At 39.3% G+C, this 20,531-nt stretch overlaps 1 protein-coding gene across 1 annotated transcript in view; it reads right to left on the reverse strand.

The window, feature by feature from the left end:
• The window catches only part of ESR1 (estrogen receptor 1), a 160,277-nt gene that overhangs the window by 89,033 nt on the left and 50,713 nt on the right, over positions 1-20,531 (reverse strand). Inside the window, 1 exon segment of the mRNA XM_066179081.1 lies at positions 18,273-18,777. Within this exon segment, the coding sequence (XP_066035178.1) occupies positions 18,273-18,777 (505 nt within the window).

The following is a 20,531-nucleotide window of genomic DNA, read 5'->3' on the forward strand; positions in this document are numbered from 1 at the left end:
CCTGGCAACCAAGAGGGCCAACCCTGTCCTGGGGGGCATCAGGCACAGCATCACAGTCAGGCAAGGGAGAGGATTGTCCTACTCTGCTTTGTGCTGGGGCCTTTGAGCCTCACCTCCAATGCTGGGAGCAGCTATTAGCAAACAAAGTGAGGTGACAAAGATGGTGAAGGGCCTTGAGGAGAAGCTGTATGAGGAGCAGCTGAGGTCACTTGGTCTGTTCTGCCTGGAGGAGACAGAGGGGAGACCTCACTGCAGTTACAACTTCCTCATGAGGGGAAGAGCCGGGGCAGGCACTGATCTCTCCTCTGTGGTGACTAGTGACAGGGCCTGAGGGAATGGCCTGAAGTGGTGTCAGGGGTGGTTTAGCTGGGAAAAGACTCTTACCCCAGAGCATGGCTGGGCACTGGAACAGACTCCCCAGGGAAGTGGTCACAGCACCAAGCCTGACAGAGTTCAAGAAGTGTTTGGACAATGCTATCAGGCACATGATGTGACTCTTGGGTCTGTCCTGTGCAGAGCCAGGAGTTTGATAATCCTTGTGGGCCCCTTCCAACACAGGATACTCTATTATTCTATGATTCTACTGGTATATGTACAAGGAATATGCCTCCCAGACATTTAAATATGACTTGAAAGTCATGTGCTTGAAAGAGTTACAAGGGTAACTGATGGGAAAAAAGTCCATGGCCGAGTGTAACCAATCAAATGACAGGTGAAAAAAGCCCGACGGAAGGCAAAGAAACAGCCAGTCTGAAAGTACATCATACTGTCCAGTCACTGCATGCAAGAACTGCATTTCACCTGCAGGGATAAGCTGCAAAAATGGTCACAAGTACTCAAGAGCTGTCAGGCTAACAGAATGTGTGTGCTCTGTAGCATACACATACAGATAGATAGATAGATAGATAGATAGATACTTCTCTTCCTCTGTTAATAAAAATTACTACAAAATTATGACAAATTTCAGCCTTGGGCAGCCTCGACCCTAGCAGGGGAAATGCAGACCTTACAGAAGCATGCTTTAGTTTGTCCTTTCAGTTGAAATGGAGGCAAGATTGATGGACAAAAAATAAGATACCTCACAAAATCACAGTAGTTTGTGAGGAAATGTTGATCCAGCTGAGGTATTTGACTTAATACTTGTCCTCTGGAAATTGCTGAATTCAACTTTGCATGCCAAGTCATTCTGTGAACAATAATGAACAGAAAACCATGAGATAAACATGCTAGAGTTGGACACAGCAAAGGAGTCTGTCAATACCATGTACTTTAGTTTTTAGGTGTGTCCTAGCTTTTTAAGGCCAGACCCTGTTAACACACAGTGATATAAAATATAATTATTCATTACATATGTCATAGAGGTTCTCCAGAAACTGAAAATTGCATATGCTAGAAATACTATAGAATCACAGAATTTGGGTTGGAAAGGACCTTAAAGATCACCAATTTCCAACCCTCCATCCATGGACAGGGACACCTTTCACAAGCCAGGCTACTCAAAATCCTTTCCAGCCTGGTCCTGAGCACCTCCAGGGATGGGGAGTTCAGAACCATGTAAGAAATAATGAGAGACAGAACCTGAACAGATTGTTATATAAAGGCCGCAATTTGAGACACCCCTACCAAACTGATTTTCAAAATTATTTGATTTCTCAGATTCTACAGCTCTTCTTTCAAACAAGGACAGCTACAAACATTCAGCATCTCTCTAAGTATCTCTTACTTGCAATAACAGACATCACCTCTGAAAATTTAGTGTTAAAGGCTAGAAAGGCTGTAATTTTTCCTTATGTCCAAAGCATAGAAACTGTAAACTGATGCCAGACATGTAGTCTAGCCCTCCTTTCATTTCTGAACATAGATGTTGAGGCCCAAAGTAGAAAATTAATGCTGTTCAACATACAGTCACAAGTGGCATTTCCTATTCCTCACAGAAACACAGAATAAGTTCAAGTTCTTCACAGGTGCCTCAATGTAACACCCCATTAATCTTCTCACTTTTTATTGTTGGTAGACAGTAATTGCTCCCTGCCCTTTAAGTTACAAAGGAAGGAAAAAGTCTATTAGACAAATTAATGTAGAATTAAATGTACAGTATTACGGACACAACGGCCACACTTCCGTCATGACGTTTAAAAATGTATTGCCCATTCACAGGGGAGACACCTAATACCAGTCTACCAGACACCAGGGACTCCTGCTGAATATTCATTTTCCAGATATGCATGCCTCTTATAAATGAAGGGGAAAATAATCCACCCAAATTTGAACTTCTGTTTGTTGCATAATACTCTTAATGGCTAACTATTGCAGAAAACCCATCTCTTTACTCATTTCTAGCCAAAATATTCTTTGTTTCATACAGCTGAATGTTGGAAGTGGATGTTGCACCATGCTTAGCACAGCAATCCTATTAACCCACCATGGTCCAGTCCAAACCTGGACAGGAAAACAGGAGCTCAGTGGAGCTGAAGCTGGCAGCTGATGGCAGTGCATCCCTCCTCAAATCTGTTCTGGGAAGACCAGCAAGATCCTATACCAACCCCACAGCCTCTCTGGCACTAGATCTGCAAGAGCCAGCAGCTATGACAACTTTCACCAAAAACACCTAAAATATTTTGCATTTCCTCACACCTAAATAGTCCCAAGAGCTTCCAACACTCTGTTTCAGACATCAGTCTTCCCGAAAATGACCTGAACAAGCAGCAAGTTAGGAGAAAACACCAGGCTCTCATCTAAGCTTACTGTGGTATAAATAGGACCAAAAATAATTATTGATTTTCAAACAGTCCGCATATTCAAAAATATATCTGCATATGGTGAAGTACCAGGTCCTGCACTTAGGTCACAATAATCCCATGCACCACTACAGTCTTGGGGCAGAGTGGCTCAAGAGCTGCTCAGTGGACAGGGACTTGGGGGTGCTGGTTGACAGCTGGAGAACATGAGCCAGCTGTGCTCAGGTGGCCAAGAAGGCTGATGACATCCTGGCCTGGATCAGGAATAGTGTGGCCAGCAGGAACAGGGCAGTGATTATCCCCTGTACTCAGCACTGGTGAGGCTACATCTCTAATCCTCTGTCCAGTTATGGGCCTCTCACTTCAAAAAGGAGTGTGCTGGAGCAACTCCAAGAAAGGGCATAAGTCTCATGAGGAGCAGCTGAGGGAAATGGGTTTATTTATTCTGGGAAGACTCTCTACAGCTGCATGAAGGAGGTTGAAGTGAAGCGGAGGTCAATCTCTTCTGCCCTGTCTCAAGTGAAAGGACAAGAGGAAGTGGCCTTAAGTTCTGTCAGTGGAGGTTCCAAAAAGATTTAAAAAAAAAAAGAAAAAATCACTGAAAAAGTGGTTAGGCATTGAAATAAGTTGCCCAAAGAGGTGGTGGAGTCACTGTCTCAAGTGTTCAAAAGGCATCTGGATGTGGCACTTGGGGATATGGTGTTGGGGTGATTATGGTGGTGCTGGCTTGATGGTTGGGCTAGATGATCTTGGAGGTCTCTTCCAACCTTGATCATGATGTGATTCTGTGATATCAAAAGGGTTCTATAACACAAACAGGAAGATATTTCAATTATTGCCCATAAGCCTCTGTTCTTTGATTTACTTCTTGTTTGGTTTTAATTTAGTTCTAATTAATAAAAATATTTTGAAATGCCAGCAAGTTCTAAAATTGTACTGTCATTCTTCATTAGTTCCATCTAGTACCATAGTCACTTAATTTCACATACATATTTACGTGAAATTATAGATCACGAAGTTAAATAATTCTTGTCTATTGCTAAATCCAGAATCCAAAACCAGCTTCAATCAGGTCATGTTGAAAAGTGTAACACATAAAATGGAAAGATAAGCCAACAGTGCAGAAATTATGAATGAATATGTCTTAACTGTTTCTTCATTCTCCAGCCTCAGCACTGCTCCACAAACCCCAGTGGAATTGCCATATGAGACTTATTCTTGATTCCTGTTTTCACTTGGTGATAACCCTGGTAACCTTGCTGGAGAACTCTTTGCATTCCTACCCAAGAGCTCAGCTCCCTTCCAGCTGCATTCTCTGGATCACACATCCCTCAAGAATTGAACAGTGGTGCAAGTGTACACACAGCAGCAGACTTGGAAAGGCAAGTACATATAACTCTGCATCGGAGGCAAAGAGAAGGCTTGCTGCTGCACATACTAATGAATCAGAAGGTGAGACAAAGGCTCAGCAAGGAGAGAGAAAGGGTATTCCTCACTGATAAGGGGCCGGTCTGCAAATGCACAAAAATCCACCAAAAACAATAGGCATAAACTCTTAGCTGAGCTTTTGATGTATGAATAGGTACCTGCAATTAGCTTTTGGGTTATTAAATTTGATTCATAGTCAAAGCACCTTCTAAAAAATTACTTGGATTCTTTTTTTGTTTAAAGAGACAGGAGATATTTTTCTGAACCTGTCAGGTAGAGTTCACTTAAACCCTTTGATATATGTGTGCAAATGCAAAAAGTAAAGGAGCATATTCTTAGACAAGAAATTGAACTGGTTCAAACTTTTTTCCCAAGACCTTAAGCAACTGTTATTAGTATTTTGAAATAAAAAGTAAAAAATTAAAAATGGCAATTTCAAATTTAGCATCAAGATTCCCAATGCAGTATCTACTTCTGCTTTAAAATTCATCAATTCTCCTCAACAATACTCTGTAATTACAAGGTAGCCTTGCTAAACTGATGAATCACAATAGTTCAACCTTTCTTTATGGATGCTCTCATCATCACAAATTCATTTGGTCAAAAACGCAGTTGAAATGGGCTTATAGAATAGATCCATGCAAAATTATATTTAATAGTAATTACTCCAGTGCAGTGATAATTCCATTCAGTATTAAACTTCAGCTAACAGGACAAGGATTAATATCATCTGAGTATCTGAATCAGTATTGAATTTCAAACCTACCTCAGGACCTCTGATTGCAAGGACAAATTAATTTTTTAATACATCTTTTACATCTTGTTCCTTCTACAGAGCTGCTGTGCATATGTCTAATGGCAGAAAGAGCACCCCACATCTTCAGAGCACCCAAGGATTAAATAGACAAAGAAAATAGCTTGAAAGTGCTGAGAGGGACAAAATCTAAAGAATAAAAGTAGCTGTTCAATTAATTTTTCCCCATGACAATTTTAGTGCAGAGCCTAACACAGACCAAAAACATTAAAAAAACATTAAAAAAACCCCACCCAAAACCAACCACACAATTGTACAGGATGCACCAATCACATCCCAGTTGCAGAAATACCAATTCTAAAATTTTCTGTAGTGATTCTGAAGTAATGATTTATAGCATGCAGTAAATGAAACTTCCATTCCATTCCTTGACTATGCCTTGTAACTGAGGTTTACGATAAACCTAGTGATTTCAGATTTATTTAACACTGAAATACTTTACTACATTTCCATTAGATACCTATTTCTTTTTTTATTTCTACTTAGCCTATTTTCATTGGACTATCTTATGTCTGGCATTGCACTTTTCAAGGAGTCACAGTTCACACAAAAACAGCTTTTAGTATCTCTCACACTTAGAGAGAGAATGACACAATGAAAACTCTGGCTTTGAATCTGGGATTCGGGATTGGCTACAGGACAGAAGTCTTGTTCTTATTTTTTAAAATTTGTCCGCTGATGTCATCAGAAAAGGATCAAGTAGCTGGCAGACACATACCTGAGGAATTTCTGTGGGACAAGGAGAACCAAGCAATCGGGTAGCGAATTGACCATAACAAAGAATTCCTCCAGATTTTATTCATTTTAGGCTGCTACATGACACAAACGAGACTCTCATCAGAATTCATGAAATGATGGTCTTGGGGACCTGTTCTCATTTATTTCTTACCATCTCTCCCCTGTAATAAACAAGACAAATCATTTTGCTCCTCTCCTTTAGTTTTTAGATCTGGAATAACCTGGAAGGACCATGCAGAAGTGGGACCAGTCCCTAAGGCAATGCAGATTTCAGGGTGTTTGTCATTTCCAGAGAGATACACATTTGTTGACAATAAAGTGAATTAGAGAGAGAGGAAAGAAGGCATCTATGAGTCAGAAAATGGGTCATAAATGAAAACAGCTTGAAGCTATTAATACCTAAAGCTGCCATTTAAAAAATTATAAAAGAGCTGGTGCTATCCATATAACAACATTTTAAATCTTGTTGAATAGGCAGTCTTCATCCTAAGTAATAGTCTTAAATGCTTTTGAAAAAAAAAAAAAAAGAAAAGAAAATAGGGGAATTAGGGGGTTTACAGACAACAGACAACATATAATATTGGTACAAAAATGCATCCCTCTCTCTGAAGAGTAAGATCTTCAGTGCTTCAGTAAAACCAGCAAAATCCCTCATCTTAAGTAAAGAATACAATGAACTGAAGGTCATATCCAAGAGTTCATGTCAAAAGACAATGAACTCCTTGATTCTGTCCAGTCATCCCTTATCTACCTATAGAATAAATAAATGCAAGGTAGCTGAATATACAATTCCTTATAAGGACTGAAGTGGAAATATACTGATGCTCCCTTCTTTCTGAGAAGTATGCTGGGTATGTGTGTTTAGCAAGCTTGTAAACAACTTTTGTTCCATTTCAGATACTGTACTTAGTAAGGCCATTGCTAGTTTCCAAACCCACACTCACTGACTGAGCACCTACTCAATATTTTAGTTCTCTTCACCCTTACTCTCATGTAGCCTCAAGTCTTCTTTCTTTGTGAAGCCTGCTATGGAAACAGTCCTGTCAATTTTTCACAGAATTTTCAGTTCATTATTACAGATGGGAACTTTACAGACACCAGTAAATGCTCACAGGGGTCGTGTATGGTAAAATAGCAGTGTCTTCATTTCATATGTTAGGACATTAGGCAGAGAGAGGGAGAGATCTACGCACACAAATTTTGTTCTAGCATGTTTCAGCTTAGGAAGGCTGCTGTTCTCATCTCATTCATAGCTTTATTTTCTCTATGCATATGAGAAACACCAAGGAATTAAAGGAATTAAAGTAATCAAAATCCAATTAGTCTTTGTGAGTGGCAGTTGTTTCAGGAGTGATGGAAGCTCATGTGTACAGCACCAACACTGGCCACTTTGGGCCTTTGATAAAACCAACAGCTGGGCTAATCCATTACCTTCTGGCTAAATCTGTAACAGACAGCAACAAAATGCAAGAGTTGCACATATCTCTCAGGAGAAGGATTGTTCTACGTAAGCCACCTACATACTCCCTGTTTCTCCCTGTGAGACTTTTTATTTCTCCATGCTTTGTTAACACACACTTGCCCTGTTTCAGTTGTGTTTACAGCCCACTCCCAGTCCAAGCCACATTGCCTGAGAATGTTTAAAAGTCACTATTTGTCTCCACTTCATCTGGAGTTTCTTCTTCAGCTTTTTCAGTTCTGGAGGTTCCCCTTCATCTTACTCTTGCAGTTCATCTCAAACTCTTCCAGGAACTTACACATCATCTATTTTCTACTACTAGAGCATTCTCTCCTCCTCCATGTTCTGTCTCACAGCTCACTACAGCCTGCTACAGCACCTCACCAGAGATTCAATGTTTTTACCTCACCAGACCCATCAGATTTCTGCCTTGGCTCCATTCTGTTCTTCATTTAGAGCACCTTTATTTTCTCCTCAGCCCATCTTCCTATACTGAAAGCTCAGTTTTTTACTGCATTTTGCTGATGTGACTTTTCCCAAACACAGAAGAAAGGCACTATAAGCACAAGAAAGACCATTTTCTCAATCCCAGTGAAGTGCAATATGGGCTGCTATAAGGTGGATGGAAAATGACTGCTAGTCTCAACAGACTTTTATCAGCAGTTGAAATTTGGCAAGCTTGCAGTAGTACTCATGGGCAGTCAATACTGAGGTGAATATTTCACTAACAATAGATGAAGGGAGAAACTGCACCCCTAGCAAGTTAATGACAGATACCAAGATGGGGAACAGGGAACGTGCAGAGTGGTGGATTTGCTGCAGAGCAAAGCTCTCAATAAGGTGGACCTCAACAGGCTGGAGAAATGGCCCAGCAGGAATCTCATGAATTTCAGCACTGGAAAAGGCAGAGCAATGCATCCGGAAGAGAATAACCCCCAGCAGAAATACAGCAGGGCTGCACTGTACTAATACAAACATCTACAGGAGGCTGGGAGCAGAGGTGGTTCCCCTGTCCTTGGCAGTTGCAAAACTGCTTCCAATTTTGGGCTTCCAAGCTGAAGCCAACCTTTGACAACAAAATGGAGCAAGTCCAGGGACAGCCACTAAGATGAGGATGGGGCTGGAACAAATGTCATATGAGGAGACACTGAGGGAACTGGATTTGTTCAGTTTTCCAAAGAGAAGGCTAAGGCAGGATTTACTGCTGTGTTCAACTCTATAATGGGAAGCTTTGAAGGAAACAGAGCCAGACTCTTCTTGGAGCACATCATGAAAGGACAAGAGACATCCAACATATCTTTAGGTGGAAAAGATTCTAATTATATCTTAGGAAAAACTTTTTCACAGTGGGAGTGGTTCAGAACTGTAACAGGTTGTCCTGGGTAGATGTGGATCCTCCATTCCTGGGTATCTACAGAGCACAACTGGATAAGGGCCTGAGAAACCTCACCTAGCTTTGAAGTGAGCCTTGCTTTGAGCAAGATATTGACTCGATAATCTTCAAACTAACTCATCCATTCAAATTTACGTTACTCTGTGATTCTCATCTCTCAGTAAACTGCCTCTGCCCACAGCCATATTTGCAGAGAAAATCCTTTTGAAATGTCATGCAGCTGTGCGATGAAGCAACTTCACGCATTTTGTCAGAGAAGGATGCTCTTGCAATCAGATAAACATGCAAGCACTGAGAAAGGATGGAGCATGTATGGTAGATTAAATTTCATATAATTTAGCTATCAAATGCAAACAAATTCCCACTGCGAATAGTGAGGTGTTTCAAGAATTTGTAGCTTAAATATGAGCAAAATTTCTGGGGAAAAATTAAAGAAAAATAACCCTGATTTGACAGCATTCCCCCACTACCAAGTATCAGGTGTATGTATACCTATAATACAATGGTGTCTAGGATGTTCAATGAAAAGGTTACAGGGTTTTTTGCTAGAGTATAGCAAAATTTTCTTTTCTATTCATGAGACTTAGAAATATGATCCATTTTTGTAAAAATGTATTTTAAAATATTTACCTGAGACTGTCATCTAACATGGAAAATATAAGTCAAAGCTAAACAATATAAGTAAGCAAAAAAAGAGAGAAACCTAGTCAGACTTAACAATAAACAGTGTTACTAGAACTCCCAGTAAATAAAGTTGAGTTTTATTCCGGGATATTTAAAATTTTCTCTGTAAAATCAGGTTTACTTCCACTTCATTTGGCTTCTTTTGTGGCTGGAATCAAGGAAAAATTAGTCACAATTTACTGAAGTGCAACCTGCTTTAAAAATATTTAACTCCTTAAAATGGCATACATCTGGCAGATATTTTTACATCTTAACTGGCTCTGATATTATTACCATTAAACATTCAGCTACATTATTTTATATGGGTTTCTATCTCACTACCTTTCTCCATGAACATGACTAGAATACTCTCACCACTTCCAGGGTTTGCATGCCCTAATTCATATTCCTGCAGATTAAAACTAGGATTATATCTCTCAGAGCGTGGCAAGAATAAACTAGCATTCTTTTCAACCCATAAATTCTAAGTAATCCAAACCACAGAAAGGTATTGCAAGGTAATAAATCTGCTACAGTGGCTCATGTGTTGGCAGCATACATATTTTTCCTTGCTTGTGGTTATCAATATGGCTGAAGGAAAAGTATCATTTTCCTGCAGGATGGAAGCAAAGAGACAAAGCTGTCCTTTGACATATTAGCTCCCCTAAGGTGACTAGATTTGCCGTGCACTCTCAGACAGAGTGTTCTTTGCCACAGCAACAGTTTACTGAAGACAAGGTTTCTGTGATGCGTAATTTGAAACAGGGATCTCACTGTCAAGTCCAAGTTGTAACTAATAATGAAAGCAGGAAACACTTATTTGAATTAATTTCTTTTAGACACCAACTGATACAAGTTATTTAGTAATAATTTGATACTGCTTAATCAAGATAAGCCATTTCGTTTGCTGAGCTAAGAATGTTTACTGGGTTTATAAACTGAAAACAGAGATGACAGGGTATTACGTGACATTTTCTTTTTGCCAAAGATCAGATTTTATAGTACTTGTCTTCGAAAGTGAAATTAAATTACAATTTTTTTAGAGTTAGCACCTTCCAAACTTCCATCTGTTTACAGATCAACCTGAAGAAGGAAAAAGAGTAAGTTCTAAACACCAGAATATGTCAAAGAAGAGCTGGAATGCATGAAGCTCTGGCTGGGGATGGATGTGAAGCCAACCGAGAACTTATAGGTCAGGATTAAAGGGAGAGCAGGGACAGATGACATTATAATCGAGGTCTGCTACAGGCCACCTTATCAAGGAGGTCCAGAAAAGGACCATAGCGATGATCAGAGGAATGGAGCACTCTCCCTATGAGGAGGGGCTGAGAAGCTGTTCAGGCTGGAGAAGAGATCATATAGCAAAATGCAGTACCTAAAGAGGGCCTACAAGAAAGCCAGAGAGAAACTTTTTTACATGGGCATGTAGTGACAGGGCAAGGGGGAATGACCTTAAACTGAAAGAGGGTCTGTTTGGACTGGATATTAGGAAGAAATTTGCTATGAGAGTGATGAGGCACTGGAACAGGTTGGTCAGAGAAGTTGCCAATGCCCCATTCCCAGATGGAGCTCTGAGCAACCCGGCCTAGTGAAAGGTGTCCCTGCCCATGCCAGGTGACTTGGAACTAGTCTTCCCTCGCAACCCAAACTTCCATGATTCTATGATCTTTCACTGATTTTTGAATGAATAGATGTTATCTCACATGCCTGAATTACATTTAAAAGAAAAAAGAAAATAAAAGTAGAAAGGAAATAGAAAGAAAGCAGTAGGTATTACATATTGAAATTTTAGCAGAACTATATGCAAAAACCACAGTGAAGGCTATTTGGAAAGCTATTATGATTTTCTCAGTCTTGTGATTTAAGATTTGTGGCCTAAATTTTATGCTGCATTTTCTACTACAGCTGCTGCAGTCTGCACAGCATCTTGCTAATGATTTTCATTTAGCACGAGCTGAGCCTTTTCCCGTGTTGCAGTAAATTTCCCCGTCCCTCTTCTTCCAGCTTTGATGTCCCCTTTGTAGTATCCTAGAAAGTTTTATATTGCCATCTTTTAGCAGCACGAATAAGTACTGAAGTAGGCTGCAGTGATCAAAGCACTGTTTCTGCATGACAGCAAGTACTAAAAAAGGGTGAAAAGACTGGAATAGCAATGAAATTTGCACCGGACATTTGCAATGCAGATTACTGAAAAAATTGGAAATACCTTCAACTGAAGAATACAGCTTTTCCCTACAGAATCAGTTAAAAGTGGTTTCCTTAATTAGATAGCATGATCAAGGTGAAAAAACCCCCCACTGCTTACTCACACAGCTGATGAATGCAAAGTGAAAGGCACCAACATTAAATGCAGCCCAGTGCTGCCTTAATGCTCACTGATCTGTCATCCTCAGAGGGAGAGAAGGTTCCCCCCTGGAGCATTCAACATTTACCTTGCACTGATTCTGCTGTCTGGCTTCTGGAGAGGTTGATTCTGGCAGCTGACAGCACTGTGGGACAGCAGACTCCACCCATGTGTCTAAGGGGAATGAACTAAGGGGAATTGCACCCTTTAAAAGTTGTAGTCAACCCATAGGATGTGAGGTGGTTGCATGCATGGCTGTTCACTGTTAGTCACCAATTGCTTTTTTTAAGAGCTCCTCTTTGTTGCTTCCAACTCTCAGCCTTTACTGCTATTTTTCACTTTTACCAATGGTTTTCATGCAGTGAGCCACCTTTTCTTATTTCTTATTTTTGTAGGTGCTGGCTGTTCTGTCATCAGTTAAGACTGCAATAGTTGGAAGACCACTGCAATTGTTATTGTTACATGCATCAAATAGGATTCACATTTAGGGCAGTCATATTTAAGCTGTCTTCTGAGGACCACATTCCCTTTTTCTAGTAAAGGGTTAAAATATAACACCTAGATCACTCTTGAATCCAATGTTGTTATCAATATCTTATCCAGGAAAAATGTTATCGCGCAGATTTATGGTCTTCATGAGTGATCCAACAGGTATCACTCATGCATTCATAATCTTGCACAAGAATATCTTGAGTGAGATGAAGTAAGAAGCCTCCCAGCAACTGGAATCTGAGCTTGGCAGAAAAGCCTTGCCTTGCCCAGTGTCACATTGATCAGGGTTCCTAATGAGCTGAGGTAAATTACAACCTTTTACAAATCATTTGAAGGGCCATTCAGCCTCAGATGTGACTTCTCCCTGTATAGCAAATTTTATGAACAGTCCCTGCAATGAATGCAACGAAAACAACATTTCAAATGAGAATGTTGAAGGACAGCATCTCTGCTCTAATCTCTGTTCCGATGCCTGAATAGATAATAGAAAACTCCCTGCAGACCGACCAGGGAGCTCATGATTTGTTTCAGTGTTTCATTGTCAACAATATCAAATTACAAAAATTTCCAAAATCTCAATTTGTTAGGAAATGTGGATGCACTTCAATTGCAGGAGTTTTCTCTTGTGGTTTTTTGGAGCAATGCCTTAGATTTGGTCAGCCTATCTTGTTGGTTTAATAAAAAATGCTGGCATCTGATGTTCACTTGGCAATTGCTGAAGGAACTGATGCCAGCAGCTAATGCTTTCCGTATCAGAGCAGATATGGCCAGCAGTGTTTGTTGTTTCAATAGCCTCAGAGCAAGAGTGATCAAGGCCAGTGACACAGAGTCAATTCCCCATCTCCCTCTCAAGGGACAAAATGCAGTGTCTGTGTGAAGAAATATTACAGAGCATGACTATTTTGGTTCTTTACAGGAGATGTATGGGTGGGATTAATTTCACGTAACTTTGGGTATCACTGGGTATCCATCTTCATCCAGCAGCTATATGGAATAGAATGTAGTCATCTCAGATAATATAGGAAGATAAACTTGCCCTTTTTGAGCCTAATGCACTTGGTCTACTTTAATCAGGTACCCTAGAAAGAGACAGTGCGTGTTCTCAGTGTCTCTTTTGCTCTGTCTCAGAGTAAGAAGGGGGTCCTCATGCAGGTTTGATGTTGTCAATGCCATTTGAGGTGTTCCAGGTGGTGACCCTCACTGACACACAACTCCTACTCCAAAAAGTATAGTTAGCCAGCAGGTCCTGTGCCATATCTGCTAGATCCATGTGACCTTCTGGCCTCTCAAATGGAAGCAGATGCCTAAGGAATGGAAAAATGAATACAGACCTAGGTGTGTCTACACAGAGGAACCCCATTCACATGATCTGTCTGAACAACCGTGGGTTTAGACACAAATTTCAACTCCTGTTGGGAAAGACTTGGTATATAGAGCACTTCCTGTGTCTGTGGTTTATGCAAAAAAATATAACTGCTGCAGAAATGAAGAAAGTTTTCTTCAATGAGAAGAGAGAGCAAGTGAGATCCATCTCCCAGCCTTGGCAGAAAGGTGGGTTATAAGGAAGCATAACAGCTCTTTCATCCCTTTCCACCACTGTCTGCCCTTTTTCAGGGACACAAGCAGGCACAGATCATATGTGCTCCTCAGCAGTGTGGATTGGTGATTTTATGGTGCGAGCACACTTGCAGCAGGATCCACTTCAGCACGTGCTCCAAGAAGGGCTGCAGAAACATGAAAGTTGGTTTGTGCAAGTCCCTCATAATTGTCATGTGTGATCATCTCAGAATACTTAATGGGCTTATCTTTACAGTATTTCCATGAGATAAGAAACCATCCATGAGACAACTGCATGTCTTCCTGTCTCTTTTATTACAGTCATATATTGCTGCAAAATTTTCAGAGAGGCACAGGGCCTGAAAACACAAACACTCCAAGTGTTCAAAAAATTGCCTGTACGCTTGAACTGTTCAAGAGAGGACCTCTGTGTAGATTGACGTTTTAGAGAAAAATAAACAAAAAAAGCAAAGCAAAATACTATATTACATCATACTCCCTGTTATGAAATACTTCATGCTACATTAAAAAAAAAGAAAAAAAGAAAAATCATCTTTGAACTTTGCATTCATTTTAACACTTTTAATTTTAAAATTTGGAAAGAATCTTCTTTGTTTAGAGCTAAACATGAACAGCTAGAAAAAGTCATAATGAAACAGACAAGGTTAACAATGTTTATGCATTTGGTTACGTAACTTTTTTTGGATGGCTGGATGTATGAATTACAACAGAAGAGGGATCAATCTACATTTGTAACCTTTCTCAATTTTAGCAAGCATTAAAATTAAAGCTCTGATCATATTGATTAGGACAGCAGACTCAACTGCAGTATGATAATTGTGGCTAATGCTAAACAAATACTTTATTACATTAATCCAAGCATAGGGCCTGAAGTATTAGAACATACAAACTAGCCACTAGAAATGAGGGAGAAATTCATCTGTTCTTTTGTTTGTGCACTGATCTGCCCAGCCTCTGTTCCTCTCTACAGACTGACAGACAGCTTTCTCATCAGGGAGCTAGAAGGTTCAGTCCTTTGTATCATTTTCTGGGGGCCAAATTCGGAACCAGCACCAAAGACAGACTAGAAAGGGCCTTAAGTATATGCATGATTTTACTTCAGTTCTGAGGAGTGCAGATTCAGTGGGATGACACAAGAATATCACACACACTGACAGAGCAAAAAGGATGTTCTGCTGTTACTTGTAGGAATCTACTGAGGTAAATTAGCTACTGAAAGCCCGGATTTTTCTCTGAGTGGGAGAGAAATAAAACTGAGAAAAGTGAGAGGAAATAAGCAGAAATTACCTGAACTCAAATTCAATACTTAAGAACAAAATAAATATTTCCCCTAATTTACTGTAATAGTCATGAGTACAAGATTTCCTGTAATAATTATCAACCATTAGTCAGCAAATAATAATAGTAAATCCCCACTACTAAAAAATATCAATAAAATTTTTTAAAAATGAGGTTTGACATTGTCAGATAAGAAAAAGGTATTTTAGTTCAGCTATCTGTAAAAACAGCCACAGGATCAGACATAAAAGGGATCTAGGTATAAACAGCACAATTTGAGTTAATTCAGCCCTTTTTTTTCCGCTTCTCAAATTCTGATGCCTCATGATTTAGAGATTCCAGAACGGACATTAATATATTTATTGCATTCTTTAAAAATCATTCTTTTCATGTATCATTATGTTCTTCAGCTAGTCATAGAAGCCTACCATTATGTCACAACAAGAGACTAACTCTTCTGGGAAAAGAGTCACTATTTGAAAGACAAAATATAGCTTCAGAATTAGCAGACATATAGTCATACAACTATTATTATGTATCTGTCTATAGGCAGTTTGGGTTTTAGCACTTACTAACAAAATCAAAAGACATTAAAAGTTTTCCTTATCACACACAGTAATTTTTTTAGTTTTGTTACTGAAGATTTTTAACATTTTGTCCAAGTATCAAATGGAATATCATCTCGGCTCCAACCTATAGTTTATTTATTGTCCCAGACACTTGTATCGCTGAATGCAGCCCTTGCATGTCAAATTCAGAGTAGAAGAGGGTGATACAGTGCAAATATTTCTGCCCTAAAAGCCAAACAGGACAATTCAGTTACACAGAAAGGTAAAAGAGAATTGCAGAGGAGTCTTAATGGGTCTTAGGTTACATAACTTTTTATAGAAGCAGGCAGCCGTATCAGAAACTAATCATGGTTTATTATAATTTTTTTTAGGGCTTCTGTTTTAAGATTTTTGCCTTTACCACTCCTACTGGTAGGTTGTTCTAGAAACTCACTATTTTGGTAGTTAGACATCTTTCAATCTCCAGCATCAATTTATTCATTTTCAGATTACACTGCCCTATGCTCTCATTTCTCCCATAACCCAAATGAAAATGAGACTAACCAAAGAAATAAAGCAATTTGGAAGGTTTTTTTAAGAACTTATTCCTGAAGCCAATGGCTAGATATTTAAATATTTCCCAGGCAGTGGACACCTATTCAAATTTTTTTTGACAGACTACTTGTGATTGGGCTCATGCCAAAACACAAGAAGAAATGTTTAATGTTGTGAGGGTGAAAATTTTGTAAATACAACCTCACAAAAATGCAAAGCAAAAGCAAAGTTTTTATCAATTTAATTCCAACAGTACCATGCCTGTTAACAAAAGACAATCACAGCAAGCACTTTGAAATATATTTCTTATTATCACATAAGATGCATTCCACAGAGTTATGGCTGGAAGGGGCCATTAAATCATTTGTATAACACTGTATGCAGATAAACCTTCTGGCATATCCAAGATCATAAATTCGCCTAATTACTGCCGCATTAAGCCTCCACAATTTCAAATGGCTAATACACATCTCTGAGGGGGACACACAGCCTTGATCAGAAACATCAGGAAAAGGGGAATACAGCACTGGTCTTACACGCTTGCTTGAATAAACTGAAAAAGTACCTTAATTTTATTTTGAAGGCTCTCACCTCAATTCACTGCTTAAAAATTAAAAGAACATTATTTCCATAGAAACTTCTATGTCCAGGTGATTCTTAGGTTTGAATCCTCCTGCAGTACAATACCTGACTATAGAACATTTTCTGCCTGTGTATTTCAACTTCACAAACTCACTGTTTCACTGTTTACATACATAAGGTTGCTTACACACTTTTCACCATAGGTTTGCATGGGACTCTCCTGTAAAAAAAAAGTCTTTTAATCAAGCACAAAGTGCAGTTTAACTTTCAAGTCACTGGTAATCATTCAAGATCACTATGCTCTGACATGTACTCATTCTTCCAGGAAGTATTGTATTTGGTTGCATTAAAATGAATTTTGTTTGAATCAATTCTGTGTACAGATCACTGTATGGGACAATTTAACATAACCTTTATCTATCATTTCATCAGTCTTTATTCCATCTGCTTCCCTAAACTGCCTGATCGTTGCAAAAAATGCAACCATTTTGTTTTCTGGGACCAGATTTTACTCCCAGATTCTTAGGCTGAGTTAGACTTCAGAACATACATTGCTGTTCATGGTAACATGTTATATTGTGCAAATAAGCCTAGCAGAGTCTGGCCCTCAACATGGAAAAAATTACTTCCTTTTATTTTTTCAGAGTTGCTACACTTCTAACAAACTCACCTGTACCTCTCAAATCAACAGAGGATGATGAGCTCAGGAAAAAGAATTGCATCTAACTGGACACTTTGATTCACTGAAGCCCAGTATAATAAGCTGATACAAAACTATGCTATAAACACTGCAAAAATGTTAACAGCGTGGGTATGTATGATGATATTTTTTTAGAAGCCATATATATATCAATTTCTGCCACTTACTTCAAGAAAAGATGTAGTTTTATTACAATCGGCAACAAATACTTAAACCGAGGTAATTTATTTCCCCCTTTCAACAATACTTTTATCTTTCTATTCCAGACCAAAAGGAGAAAACATGAAGCAACCTCCTATTGAGAGACAAAAATATTTTAAAACCCCACTGAATGAGGTTCTTTTGAAAAGCAGCAGTTAATACATATCGCCCTCCAATTAAAAATGCATGTTAATTTGCATACAGCTCTTTGGATAGCTCAGGAAGGTGGTTACTGACTGAAATACTGTCACTGAGACAACTCTAACACTTTGATTAGGAAGGATACAGTGCTTCTGAACAACTTCCTATGTAAGCCACTTCTCACACTGCTAAAGAAGACCGAGGAGGAAAATACTACCAGCCAAGAGCTGAACAAACAACCACTCACACCAAAAAATATGTGATGGTGGAAGTCTTTTTAGTAGACTTCAGACAGTATTAAAATGCATTACAACACTGAGGTCATTTTCCATTCTTTAATCAATTACAATTTCATGTTTTACCAGGAAATATTTATACTCATTATCTGATTGGTTTTTTACACAAGTTTTTAAAATTTACAGCTTACAGTCACAGTGGGCTGTGAATTACAGTTTGTTTTATTCCACGCTATTTCTTAAGGTCTAGATATCGTCGATGGTTCAGTTAAATCACATGCTCCTTTACACAAAAAGCAAATGTTAGGGCATGACAGGTTTCTACATTTTCATTTTCTCAGATCATCTGCTTAAATAAGAAAGAAAAGTTTCTGTAGCACTTACCTGTAGAAGGCTGGAGGAGCAGCTTCCCTCATCCCAAAGCTGCCCTGATCGTTTTCAAGGTAATAGGGTACCTGCTGGCTGTGATGATGGATGAAGGGCGAGAGCTGGGGTGCCGTTTGCAAGAACACCACTGGGCTTGGTGGGACACTGTTCAGTGAGTGAAATCCTGCCAGACTGCTGGACCCAAAAGATTCAGAAGAAGGGGCATAACTGAGCGTAGTAGAGCTGTAGACAGGAGCCGTAGTACCAAAATCATAGGTGGCTCCTTCTGGGTAGTTAAAAACTCCTGTCTTGTTGGTCTCCACGTACATGTCGCTGAGCGATCTTTCCAGGGGAATCTTCAGCTGAGGTCTGCTCAGTGTCTCCAGTTCAGTGCCTTGAATCTGGTGCAGCAGGGTAACTCCAGAGGTTTTGGTGTGAAGGGTCATGGTCAGCACTAATGGCAGTGAGCAAGGAACATATCTGCTTTTACTGTCAACAGTGAGATCGGCAGCTGGCAGTCCACCTAAAAAAAATACCAGAACCTATTCTGAGGCTCAGCAGCAATCATAATAAAGCAGCATACACAGGTATTCCTCTAATATCGGCAAGGAGGAGGAGGATACAAACAAACACACAGTGAGCACTGAAAACGCACATTCTCTCTCTCTCTTCTTCCCTCCCTCTCCCTCTCTCCAACTTTTAGGAACTCCTCATCTGCGCTAATATGCATTACAAGGTGCTGGCTGTGAGCCAGGAGCCCTTGCCTTGTGCCGACGTTGGTTTAAACATCACTTCAGAAACAATTAGTTTTGGAGTTATACCAAAGAATTGTCCGTCTAAATGTTACTTCATTCTTACTAATCATTTATTTTTTCACATCAGGGTACAGTGCTTTGCAACAGCTAAGGGGAAAGAACACTTAAATCCAAGCAGGAAGACTAGTCCAGTGGTCAGTCAGATTGCTGCCTTTTATTTCCTCAGCAGGCTCCAATCTATCTGTGCTTATCTCTTCTCCTGTTTGATTCATTTTCGTGTTTGCTAGAAATATGTAATGTGTACATTCTACTGACCCTGGGCAGGACTGTGCTGTAACCGAGATAGGGCAAAGCAGAATGTGTGTGTGTGTGTGTGTGCAAGTACGTGTCTGTGTGTCTGTCTCTGTGTGTTTGTGTGTCTGGGTGTGTGGGGAGCAAGCCCCAGTCAATTAAGCCAGCTAACAAAATTAAAGTGTGCATGATACCAATGCAGAAGAGAAGATTTATAATATACTTCCATCAGCAACAGCAGCTTGCGGTTACTAGAGTACTCTAATAACATTAAAAAACAAGGATAAGCTTTAGAGTAGCCTAGAAAATTATGCCTGCTTCTTTTTATGCTGTAAAATGATGAAATAAACATCATTCACATTTTGCCAGAGTTATGAGATGGTTATTCGATTGCATGATACATAAATTGAATACAGGAAATTCTTTTTCCTAGTCTTGTGAACAAAAGCTTAGCAAACTTGAATTTTGAAATCAGACTAGAAGATTAAGTATTCTAAAATAATCAAATGGGATCGACTTAAAAAAAAACTGACATGCGTCTCAAAGTTATATTTAGAAAGAAAAAAAAGGAAAAGAGAGAACATAATGAAAAGGTGTGGCATGCATGCTTCTTCTTGCAATCTCATTCCATATAATTTTAACTTTGCACAAACCAGTTCTCCTGAACGACCTAAATGAAAACCTCCATAAACTGTTTCAAGCTCTCCAGCTTCATTGCTGTGGTCTGTGGTTCAGTCAATGAAATAGGCTAATGTCAACCCTAAATGCATTAATATATGGGCTCCTAGCAAAGCCTATGCTATACTTAAACAACTCCACAGTTATTTGGCTCAACTTTCAAAAAACCCAAGAAACTGAAAGACTGAATATGCAGGTCACTAGAAGTGTCAAGAAAAGTTTACTAAAACCGTTTTTATTTTAGAAATAATACTGTGTTTTCAGAACTTCTACCAAAATAGCCAAAAGTTTTTATATTTGCAAGAATATAAAGCAATGCATGCTTTCACCTTCGCAGGCACAGAGCTGAGACATCAGCACACGCATAACTCTGTACATGATATATTTCCTCACCCACCCAGCCACCCTCCCTACCCTGTTCAAATTTCAGATTGTAGACTTTGATCAAAGAGATAAGCTTGTTTAAATAACACTGGACTAAACATGTTCCCAGTTAAAAACATAATAATCAGACAACCATACCCAGCAGTTCAGAAAGTCTTCGAAGAGTTAT

This window comes from Chamaea fasciata, unplaced genomic scaffold (genome assembly GCF_029207755.1).
Source record: "Chamaea fasciata isolate MVZ Bird 193981 ecotype frontalis unplaced genomic scaffold, bChaFas1.0.hap1 SCAF_3, whole genome shotgun sequence".
Lineage (NCBI taxonomy): Eukaryota > Metazoa > Chordata > Aves > Passeriformes > Sylviidae > Chamaea > Chamaea fasciata.